This window comes from Sorex fumeus, unplaced genomic scaffold (genome assembly GCF_029834395.1).
Source record: "Sorex fumeus unplaced genomic scaffold, SorFum_2.1 ptg000013l, whole genome shotgun sequence".
NCBI classification, from domain to species: domain Eukaryota; kingdom Metazoa; phylum Chordata; class Mammalia; order Eulipotyphla; family Soricidae; genus Sorex; species Sorex fumeus.
The window spans coordinates 1,989,312-2,001,361 of NW_026606070.1; the positions used below are offsets into that span (position 1 = coordinate 1,989,312).

Below are 12,050 nucleotides of genomic sequence, written 5' to 3' on the forward strand. Positions count from 1 at the left end.
GTCCGATCTCTCTGCATCCAAGAATATTTTAATTTTCCATTTTATGTTTAAATTTACACTCTTGACAAAACATTTCAGAAGGTATAGTTCAGGGTGAATATACCTTAAGCCCTCCAATTCTCTCTCACACAGAGTTGGGTCTTGTTTTTAAATCCAACAGTATGGTTTCCTCTCAGTTTGTGAATGTTTAAGTACGTCTCCTATTTATTTCTCCCTTTGCTCTGCTTTCCTGGAAATACTCATCTCCTATCAACTGCTCAAATAAACGTTTCAGAAAAGGAAACTTGTGGGATATTTTGGTTTTAATCATCACTGGTTGAATGATTACTATCACTGCCTTCACTGATACTGTCACTGCTGTCATTTTTATTGTGGTGCTTCTTACTAGACTTGCTTTTCCTGTGATTGTCACCTCTGTTGTCAGATGCACTGTCGCTGCTTTTTTTATCGTCACCGTTGTCACCATCGCTGCTGTCACTGCTATCACTGCTGTTGTTGCTGTCACTGCTGTCGCTGCTGTCACTGCTATCACTGCTGTCACTGCTGTCACTGTCACTGCTGTCACTGCTATCACTGCTGTCACTGCTGTCACTGTCACTGCTGTCACTGCTATCACTGCTGTCACTGCTGTCACTACTGTCACTGCTATCACTGCTGTCACTGCTGTCACTGCTGTCGCTACTGTCACTACTGTCGCTGCTGTCATTGCTGTCACTGCTGTCACTACTGTCACTGCTGTCACTGCTGTCGCTGCTGTCACTGCTGTCACTGCTGTCACTGTCACTGCTGTCACTGCTATCACTGCTGTCACTGCTGTCGCTGCTGTCACTACTGTCGCTGCTGTCACTGCTGTCACTGCTATCACTGCTGTCACTACTGTCGCTGCTGTCACTACTGTCGCTGCTGTCACTGCTGTCACTGCTGTCACTGCTATCACTGCTGTCACTGCTGTCACTACTGTCACTGCTGTCACTGCTGTCACTGCTATCACTGCTGTCACTGCTGTCACTACTGTCGCTGCTGTCACTACTGTCACTGCTATCACTGCTGTTACTGCTGTCACTGCTGTCACTACTGTCACTGCTGTCACTACTGTCGCTGCTGTCACTGCTGTCACTGCTACTGTCGCTGCTGTCACTGCTGTCACTATCACTATTACTACTATCTGATTTGCTATCACTGCTGTTACTACTGTCTGATTTGCTGTCACTATCACTGCTGTCACTGCTGCTACTACTGTCACTGCTGTCACTGCTACTGTCGCTGCTGTCACTGCTACTGTCACTACTGTCACTACTGTCGCTGCTGTCACTGCTACTGTCGCTGCTGTCACTGCTACTGTCACTACTGTCACTACTGTCGCTGCTGTCACTGCTGTCACTACTGTCACTGCTGTCACTACTGTCACTGCTATCACTGCTACTGTCGTTGCTGTCGCTGCTGTCACTACTGTCGCTGCTGTCACTGCTATCACTGCTACTGTCACTGCTGTCACTACTGTCACTGCTGTCACTACTGTCACTGCTGTCACTGCTACTGTCACTGCTATCGCTGCTGTCACTACTGTCACTGCTGTCACTACTGTCACTGCTACTATCGCTGCTGTCACTGCTGTCACTACTGTCACTGCTACTGTCGCTGCTGTCACTGCTGTCACTACTGTCACTGCTGTCACTGCTACTGTCGCTGCTGTCACTGCTGTCACTACTGTCACTGCTGTCACTGCTACTGTCGCTGCTGCTGTCGCTGCTGTCTGATTTTTCCGTGCTACTGTCTGACTTGCTGTTGTCCTCACTCTCGCTGTCCCCATGGCCCCCACTGTCACTCTCGCTAGCGTCCGAAGTGCTTTCACTGTCATCGTCCTCTCCTCCTGTGGAATCCCCGTCATCCCCGTCATCACTTGAATCCTGGGAGCTGTAAGAGACATCTCCTTGGCTATTGCTATCGCTGTCACCTTCGGAATTGGCATTGTCCTGGCCGTTAGACTCGTCACTGCTATTGGGGTCATCTCCTTGCATGGACTCATCATCGAATTCATAGCTGTCATAACCACCACTATGACTGCCACTACCTGTTCTGCTGGGTCCAAACGTGTTTCCAGGCTCTGCTTTCTGGCCACGTCCCACATTGACGTTGACTTCTTGTGTCTTGACGTTTCCTTTGCTCGTGATCACTCCAGGTTGTCCTTTAGTCTCTTTGTCTTCGTTGACTTTCCCAAGTACTTTGGTAGTATTGTTTCTGTTTCCATTGCTAGGACCTTTGGTTTCTATTTCCTGTGGGAAAATGGGGTGGGGGGAGAAAGATTAATTTGTGAATTTTACACAAGATTGTGTTGGTCTGAGGAAAACTCACCAAAGAAAGTGACCAGATAAACAGTTTAGCTTCCATTGCCTCAAAAATACGTTTAGGCAAGGAGTGGTGCTTCTAAAAACCTTCATGTATTTGCCAAATAGGAAATTTTATAATCAGTTATATGATGCATAGATCAATTTACTTAAGCTTTTTCAAAGATTGCGATCAAATTTTCTGAAACGTCTAAAATTTTTCTATATTGGGGCTGGAGCGATAGTACAGCGGGTAGGGTGATTGTCTTGCCTGCTTGCCTTGCATGCGGCCAACCCAGGTTCAATTCCCAGCATCCTATATAGTCCCCTGAGCACCACCAGGAGTAATTGCCGAGTGCAGAGCCAGGAGTAACTCCTGTGCATCACCGGGTGTGACCCCCTCACCAAAAAAAACAAAAAGCAAAAAACAACAAAACAATAAACAATAATTTTTTTCTATATTGGAGTCTAGTAGGGACTCTCATTTTATCATTAAATTTCCAGAGAATTTAGGTGCAGACATGCACTGGATGTTTGTTTTGTACTAATGTGAGAGGCAGGAGAAAGGGAAGAAAAAAATGCCAATTGTCATTGAAAGCAATAAGCTTCACAGACTAACCTTAGCTTGACTCTTGCCAGTAATAACATTTGTCTCTAGTTGTTGACTGACTGCATTTCCCACACCTTTGTTTTCTCTGTTACTGGGTTTGGGGTTGTCCTCCATCCGCTGGTTACCCTTGTCTTGTGGTATATTAGCGTCATTCTCTTCACTCTTGGAAGTGTTATCTCCATCACTTGCATGGGGTTCTCCTTGGCCTTTGGGGCCATCGTCTTCACTACTTATTGACTCTTGACCCAGGCTATTCTCATTGTCTTCTTTCCCCTGCCCCGGACTCTTCTCAGCACCCTCTTTCCCATTCTCTGTGTCATCACTTTCATCGTCACCAGAGCCTTTGTCTTCATCTTCATCTTCTCCATTCCCACTGGGATTCCCTTCAGAATCATCCAGACCCGGATCTTGCCTGTCACCGGTTCCACTGACCCCTGGTGTTACCCCTGTCCCCTCATTCTCATTGATCCCAGCCTCTGTCTGAGCTGTGGTTTCACTTGCATTTCCCTCATTCCCACAGGTCGTCCCCAGTGTTTCGTCTTCCAGGATTGTACCGTTATTGCTTTCAATCACTTGCTGTCTGTCCTCATGAACAACAGCAGGGTTGTCCCCACGCTGATGGGCAACTGCAGCAGACGTGTTCTTTGAATTGTCCTCAGTGTTTCCGATAATACCACTCCCATTTGTTGCTCCGGAAGTGTCAGTGATGATCACTCGTCCCCGGATGCCATTCGCTGCGGCATTAGTTTCTTGTCCATGGATCTCATCATATCCATATGCTGCTGATTTTCCCGTGGTCCCATTCTGATCCTCAGTATTGTCCACTTCATTTGCAAATGTGAAATGGGAAGAACTTTTCTCTCCTACAGTGGCCCACTCAGAGCCATTTCTCTCTCCTTTGTGATGGTCTTTAACATGAGACCGACTTTCTCCCTGATTTTCATGCAAAGGGGCACCATTTTCTTTGGTGTTGTTGTCAGCATTTAACTCATTCTGCAAAGGAAAGCAATAAAAATGGGTTTCATCCTGATGCAAAGCAAACTGAAAATAAAAGCACCCATCTGTAGCTTATAAAGAAACAAAAGAAGGGAAAGGAAGAGATGGAATTTAATAAGAGCCTACGCTTGGACTTGGAATTCAGAAGTGAGACTATCAAGTTTGGTGGGGGAAGGTGAAGAAGAGGAAGGTCAGATTAAACAGTGACAGTAGGACAAAAAAAAGGGACTTAGTCACATTGGAAGGGGTGGAGGGATAGTAACTTTGTATACCATAAGCATGAATGGTATAACCACTAGTATAACCATGTCATCTCAACTACAAAAGAAAGAAAATATGAGCATTATTTTTCATAAGTTAATGAAATCTAAAAATGGCTTAGAAACATTTTATATTGTATACCTGTATTGGCACTTTTGATTTTGCCGGAAGATTTACATTCATAGATTGGTCAACAGCATGTCTCTCCAGTGGCTTGAGCTGAGGAACCTGCCAAAATAGAAGCCATTGGAATTGTACATATTCTCAATATGCACATGCATATACATATACATTTTCCCTGGGGTAGAAAAGAGAAGTGTTTGTGTTTGCTGCAGGACTCATGTGGAATTTGAACTAAGTATACAATTATTTCCAACACTATTTTAATAACACTATTATCAATTTATTGAATTATTAACCAGACCACTCACCCACAATGAAAGAGAAATATGTTATTCAGACAAGGTATAAGACTGAATAAGACTTTTAATAGTGTAACATCAACCCTAAATATAGTCCTGACACAATTCTCAAGAAAACAATAGATATAAATAAAACTAGTGCATAAGAAAAATCAAGTATCATACTACTGTGTTTGTTAGGAGCATGTTTGAAAGAGCACTGTAGCACTGTCCTCCCATTGTTCATCGATTTGCTTGAGCAGGCACCAGTAACGTCTCCACTGTGAGATTTGTTACTGTTTTTGGCATATTGAATATGTCACGGGTAGCTTGCCAGGCTTTGCCCTGCGGGGGGCGGGGGGGGAGGGGATATTCTTGGTAGCTTGCAGGGCTGTCCGAGAAGGACGGAGGAATCGAACATGGGTGTACTGTGTGCAAGGTAAACACCCCACCCACTGTACTATCGCTCCAGCCCATGTTTAAAATAGAAAAGAAAGTTTTCACCAAATAGATACCAATGTATGTTATTTTATTTATTTATTTATTTATTTATTTTGCTTTTTGGGCGACACCCAGCGATGCACAGGGGTTACTCCTGGCTTTGCACTCAGGAATTACCTCTGGCGGTGCTCAGGGGACCATATGGGATTCTGGGAATCGAACCCGGGCCAGCCGCATGCAAGGCAAATGCCCTACCCGCTGTGCTATCGCTCCAGCCCAATGTATGTTATTTTAAAATAAAAAATCTGCAGGAGTGGTTTCCAAGCAAGGAGATGGCAGTTAACTCAGCACTGTAGATTCATTTCAAAGAAGCAAAAATAAATAAAGTAATAATCCCTACAAAACTTGAGTTTGGATTGTAGAAAAGAAGTTTGAATATGAAGTATATATTTGATTTTGTTGAGAATACAAAGATATTTTATCAGTCCTTCAAGTGAATATAACTGTTTAGACTCAGCTATGTATAAAGTCTTAAGCATATGTATTTACATATATATAAATTATTATGGGTCTGTATTTTTTAATGCTGGGTCCAAGAGAAAGCCAAGATAGGAGGAAATTGTACTTACTGGAATTGCCCATGCAGCCACACAAATGCAAACATACACAATGATCTTCATTTTCTTTAAGAATGTTCATCAATGGCTATAAAAAAGAATAGCATAAAATTATTAAAATCCCCAAAATTCTAACCACAGTAGTATATTTTTCAGTTTATAAGAATTAACTTTTTTTCCTGGTCAGGAAGTATGTCAACAATGTGCGAAATGGGATGCTGAGATTTCATGTTTCAAAACATCCGAGGCACCATCATGGTGATATGCAGAGACTTTAAAAGTAAAGGCCCTCCCGTTGATCATCGATTTGCTCGAGCGGGCCCAGTAACGTCTCCATTGGAGACTTTGTTGTTACTGTGTCTGGCATATCGAATACTCTTGGTAGCTTGCCGGGCTCTCCGAGAGGGGCGGAGGAATCGAACTCGGGTCAGCCATGTATCAGACATTATAGTTTCCTATCATTAGCAAACCCACCTGGATTTTTCTTGCCCATGCCAAGGAAGGGGGACCACCATGATGGTATAAAAGATAAACTCATGGGACTGTAGAGAGTCTTGGTCCTACCCTCAGTACCTCATGATTTTCAAAAAAAGCCACAGGAAGTACCCCAGTCACAAGCCCAGAGTAGCCCGAGACCACCACTAAGTGTGGTCCATCCCCTCCCCCAAGTAGCACTGTAGCACTGTTCTCCCATTATTCATCGATTTGATTGAACATGCACCAGTAACGTCTCACAACAAATCGTGAGACTTGTTGTTACTGTTTTTGGCATTGAATACTTCGTGGGTAGCTTTCCAGGCTTTGCCATGTGGGCGAGATACTCTCGGTAGCTTGCCAGGCTCTCCGAGAGGGGTGGAGGAATAGAACCCTGGTCAACCATGTCGGCCATGTGCAAGGCAAATGCCTTACCCATTGTGCCATCGCTCCCTCCCCCAAGTAAAATAAAATAAATCAAAGGTATAGTCACAACTTTACCCTGATGTTCTTGGTGGGAATGACATCACTTTTAGATAGATTCTTTGAAGAATAACTAATTCTGCTCAGATTGGGATTAGAAAATGAAGTACTTATTATCTACCCAATTCCTTACACTACATCTATACCAGACAGTAAGAGTAAGGAATTATTAATATGAAAAATCTTAAGCTAATGAAAAGAAGAGGAACTTTGAATTTGGAGACCTGGATTCGACATTTACCTCTGCTACTAGGTGTATAAGCTTTGTGAATAACCTTGCTCCATCTGGAAAAACCTACATTCCAGGATTCTCTTAGTTACCACAGCAGAAGAATCTGCTCTAAGACCTTCTCTGAAGCTGTCTCATAGGATGTTGGGTGTCTCCATCCCTTTGACCACTCAGGAGCATCTACACTGCAATGTCGTAAGGCAGCCTGCGCTCTTCCTTCCTCCCCTTGCCAGCCCTGCTGTGTGCGCCAAAGACCAACAAAAAAAAAAAGAAAGTATCTTGGTGAGTGCTGTATTCCAGGCATAGCACAAAAAATGGCTCCTTTGTTTCCTTTTTTTTTTTTTTTTTGGTTTGGCTTGTGCCTGACTCTATGCTCATGGATCACTCCTGGCTAGGCTCGGGTACCATATATGGTGCCACGGATTGAACCCCAGTTAGCTGCATGAAAGGCAAGCACCCTGTCACTGTCACTGTCACTGTCCTCCTGTTGTTCATCGATTTGCTCAAGTGGGCCCAGTAACATCTCCATTGTGACACTTGTTACTGTGTTTAGCATATCGAATACATAACGGGGAGCTTGCCAGGTTTTGCCATGCAGGTGAGATACTCTCGGTAGCTTGTTGGGCTCTCCAAGAGGGGTGGAGGAATCTAACCTGGGTAGGCCAGGTCGGCCACATGTAAGGCAAATGCTCTACCTGCTGTGCTATCGCTTCAACTGTTGTGATATCATTACTTCTCTGGAGAAAAATACACTTGAGGGACAGAGTGATAGTACAGTGTGTAGCGTGACTGCCTTGCACATGGCCAACCTGGGTTGGCCAAATGGTCAAATCCCCAGCACCCCAAATGGTCCTCTAAGCAATGCCAGGAGTGATACTTGAGCATAGAAGCAAGAATAAGCCCTGAACACCACCATTCTTAAATAAATTTTAAGAATGTTTTTGTTGTATAAATACTTGTTAGAATAAACAATACCTCGCACTGCTCCAAATACTTAGCAATCTCCACACACATGAGAGCAATTTCTATATTAGACTTGTGAAAAATATAACCCTTTTTTTTTTAGAATTCAGAGAGGCCAGATACATGCTTGATATTTTGTAGTAGACAACATAAACTTATAATTAGAATTTCTATTTATTTTAAAACTGGCTTTTTAATGTAAAGATATAATTACATTAGAAAGGAAATTTTACTTCCATTTCATGAATGCCCAGTGGATTTATAGATTGAGCGATAGCACAGCGGGTAGGGCGTTCGCCTTACAAGCGGCCAACATGGCCGACCCGAGTTCGATTCCTCCGCCCCTCTCGGAGAGCCCGGCAAGCTACCGAGAGTATTCGATATGCCAGACACAGTAACAACAAAGTCTCCAATGGAGACGTTACTGGGCCCGCTCGAGCAAATCGACGATCAACGGGAGGGCCTTTACCTTTACCTTTATTACTCCATTGAATAAAATGGACTTGACTGAATTGAATGCCAATAGAGGAAACATACTATAATATTTGTAAATATCAACTGTCATGGTATTGCCATTTTCTGCTAATCAAAATAATGAAATATCATCTTACAACTAGGAGAATGGCAAATATCAAAAACTAGTGTCTGCAAGGATGCAGTCTAAAAGAAGCCCTCATTAACTGTTGGTGAAAGTGTTATTTGGCTCAACTTCTATAGAAAATAGTATAGAATTCTCAAAAGTTTAAGAAAAGAATTTCCGCTTTACACAGTGATTCCACTTCTTGGCATCTATGCCCAAGATACAAAAATATTCATTGAAACACCCACATCCATTGCAGTGCTTAGAAAAATAACCAGCATGTGGAAACATCCAAAACGCTCGGCAGACTGATAAGGACAGGGCATATACACAATGGAATACTATGCAGATCTAAATAATGAAGTTGTGCAGTTTTCTGAAATGTGGGTGATGCCTGACTCTATGCTCAGGGATCACTCCTGGCGAGGTTCGGGTACCGTATATGGTGCCATGGATGAAGTTGAAAGGTACTAAAGAAAATAAGGCACATGGAGAAGGACATACTCGATGTATGCCTTTAATACAGTATTAAAGAGAAGCAGTTGACCAAGGATTAAAAAAAAACTGATAACCAAGAAGGGAGTTATTGGTGGGAAATGAAGCTCAGATTGCTCAAATTAAAGATGACATAGAGACAATGGGGACACTTTGGTGGGGGTTGGGGTACAGCAACTTCGCACTTTAATACCATAAACTCTATTGTTATTGTAACCATGTTGTCTAAACTATAATAAAATTTAATTACAATCAATATGAAACCAGTTTCTTGAAGTATTTTTTTTGCTTTTTTTGGGGGGTCACACCCGGCAATGCACCGGGGTTCCTCCTGGCTCTGCACTCAGGAATTACCACTGGCGGTGCTCGGGGGACCATATGGGATGCTGGGAATCGAACCCAGGTCGGCCATGTGCAAGGCAGACACCCTATCTGCTGTGCTATTGCTCCAGCTCCAGTGTTTTTCAATTCCGTTTAGTTTACCATGTATTATGCCCTTTTTAAAATTTTACTGAATTAAAGAAATGGAGAGAATTTAAAGCTATGGAAATTCTCCATGTGAATATTTATCTTGATCCTTTTCTCCTACTAAAAGTAAATCAATAAGTAAATGGAAACTTCCAGAGGGAGAAAGTTGAAAAGATCTCTGGGCAATTCCTTCTCAGGAAGACAATTTGTTTTAAACTGCTAAGAACATGAAGAAGTATAATTGCTCAGCAGAAAGTGAAATAGATCAACCTTCATCAAAATTGCTATCAATGGCTGAAGACGTAGCACAGTGAGTAGCGCACTTGCCTTACAAGTGGCTGATCAAATTTTTATCCCTGACACCCCATATGTTCCCCCAAGCACAGCCAGGAGTGATCCCTGAGCACAGAGCCAGGAGACCTGATTATCACGAGACATGGACTCCCATTTTTTAAAATTTCTAATAATTAAAACAGGACTTAGACTGAATATGACACAGGACTCTAGGGTATAAGGTGGGTGACCTGCAGCTCTATGGAAAGAAGTTATATTGTACTTACAGCCCCAGAGCTAATTATCACCTAAACTCTGCGGATAAAGTGTGTCCACTGAGATTGGAAGGTGTTCTAGAGAGGCCATGAAGGTCAGGGTTCTGATGCACATCCCTTTCTCAGTTGAAATTCAGCAGTTTGACCTCTATAATACCCTGATCCACTGCGGAAAAGCTGTACGACACACAAGGGTGCTTGTTATTGTTTGACAAATAAGGTACAGAGTTGGACCGACCGTTAAGAAATGGCCTCAATATTTTTTGAGGCAGAGACTTCAAAATGGTGCAAAACCTCTTTAGATGATTTCATTACTTGCCACCGATGAAATAAGATTTAGCAATTATGTAGTTGATTTGGGCAAGTGGTCAAGAAAACAATAAGAAGCAGAGTAAAAAAACATAGTTTGAAAGCTCAGGCTGAATTTCTATAATCTGGATTATCTAAATTTCTAAATAAAAATTAATTAAAGCAACTTAATAGGGGTTGCAAGGTTAGGCCCAGGGGATGAGTTCATGTTCTGTGAATAGAAGGTCCAGGTTTGATCCCTGGCATCACCTGGTCCATGTGAGAGAGAGCCCTGAGCACTGTGCTGGGAGGAACCCCTGAGCACTGTTGAGTGTGGTCAAACCCTCCTCTAGCCAAAAAAGCAAGCAGATAATTATTAATAGTACACCTACGTTTGCCTATTTCTTAGTAAGACATTGTTCTTTTCCCATAACTATAATCTGCTTTTGTAAAAAAAAATAGGATGGCATAAGTGAGACTCTAAACACACCACATACATGTGTTTTAGCCTAGCTTCTGACAGACTCAAGTCAATTGGCAAAATAATATGTTTTTAAGCCCAAGGTCCACTTTGTGTTCAAAGTAGATTGGTATTTATTCCTTCATTCAACAAACCACTGAAGGCTTAATGTGAGCCAGTCACAGCTGTGAACCTAAACATGAATTTATCACTGAGTGCATTAACCAGACTAAGAAAAAAATACTATTTTTTAAATCAAATTCCAAAATCCATGTTTATTTCTTAAGAGAATAAATTTTTAAATATCATTATAGATTTTTATTAAATTTCATGGCATATTAAATTTACATTTGAAAAATAGCTTTAATAGAGTCAAGGTATTATTTTTCCTTATTTTAATAAAGTTTTAATGCATTATGCGTAAAACATTCCGTAGTTAATACTCTATAATTAGAATAATTGCTTATTTCCAAACCCTTCTAAGTAATGACATTGATACAGTAAATACTTGTTATTAGAAAACTCGTATTATAGACAATGGTACAATATTCTGCTGGATAAAATTAGTATCTCCTACTGCCGAACTTTTTTTATCATCTTTTACATACTTTCGATTTGACAAGTCAAAAAGGGAAGGGGAAAATATCTAATAAAAAGGTGTGATTCAAAAATAAAAACCGTGTGATTCACTTCTTAAAATCTAATTGTCTTCTCTGAAATTCTAATTTCTTTCCAAAGAAATCACTGGTTCTGAGTAAAGACGTTCCATCTTACCTTAAAAGTCTTCAAGGGGACTTTGAAAATCCAGGTTTTCTTATCTTTGAAGACTAAGAGTGACACACTATCCTGAACTTTTGCACGGCAATTTTGTACCTGTCGAAATTTAAACTCGGTTTGATCATTTTCTCAACCAATCACTGTTTAGGATCGGTGATACAGGGTTACACAGTGTCACTCTGTCTGTGAAGCACATATTAACTTCCCCCACATCCTTCACTGGCTGGTATGTATTTGCTCAATGAACCACTTGGTTCCAAAGGGACTAGACTTACTTTCACTTAATTAAATAGCTCCTGGGAGGCTGTTTTGCATCTTAAATATAGAGACACTGTGCAACATATTTGAAAGAGCCACTTAAACGCTATCACCCTGACATTTCTCGTCTTGCTAAGGTAGGCAATCTAAGAAAACTCTAGGTTTCTTCAGTAAATATGACTGCCTATTTAAGACCCCTATCATTCTTGAAGTGGGTATTAAAGTTTCTGTGCTATAATTCCACCCACTGTCCATATACAATAGCCTTAGTGTTTCTTGAGGGGGCCTTTTACAATCTAGAAATAGTAATGCCTATGAAATCTCTCTCATCTAAATGGTGACGCTCAAAAATGTATCAAATTTTGTTTAAATGCTAA

The 12,050-nt window shown here is 41.7% G+C and overlaps 1 protein-coding gene across 1 annotated transcript; it reads right to left on the reverse strand.

Moving 5' to 3' along the window:
* Positions 1–302: 302 nt before the first annotated feature.
* On the reverse strand, positions 303–5,713 carry DSPP (dentin sialophosphoprotein). The gene is made up of 4 exons (XM_056111528.1): positions 5,663–5,713; positions 4,333–4,419; positions 2,944–3,927; positions 303–2,273 (listed from the first exon to the last, which is right to left on the reverse strand). The coding sequence occupies exons 1-4, from the start codon at positions 5,711–5,713 to the stop codon at positions 303–305; spliced, it is 3,093 nt and encodes a 1,030-aa protein (XP_055967503.1).
* Between the last annotated feature and the right edge of the window lie 6,337 nt (positions 5,714–12,050).

Bases quoted from the DNA above. Each gene is read 5' to 3' on its own strand.
- DSPP (XM_056111528.1), bottom strand. From the start codon at position 5,713: ATGAAGATCATTGTGTATGTTTGCATTTGTGTGGCTGCATGGGCAATT. The intron at 4,420-5,662 runs GTAAGTACAATT...CTATTTTGGCAG, and splicing joins TGGCTGCATGGGCAATTCCA to GTTCCTCAGCTCAAGCCACT. The intron at 3,928-4,332 runs GTATACAATATA...TTTCCTTTGCAG, and splicing joins AATCAAAAGTGCCAATACAG to AATGAGTTAAATGCTGACAA.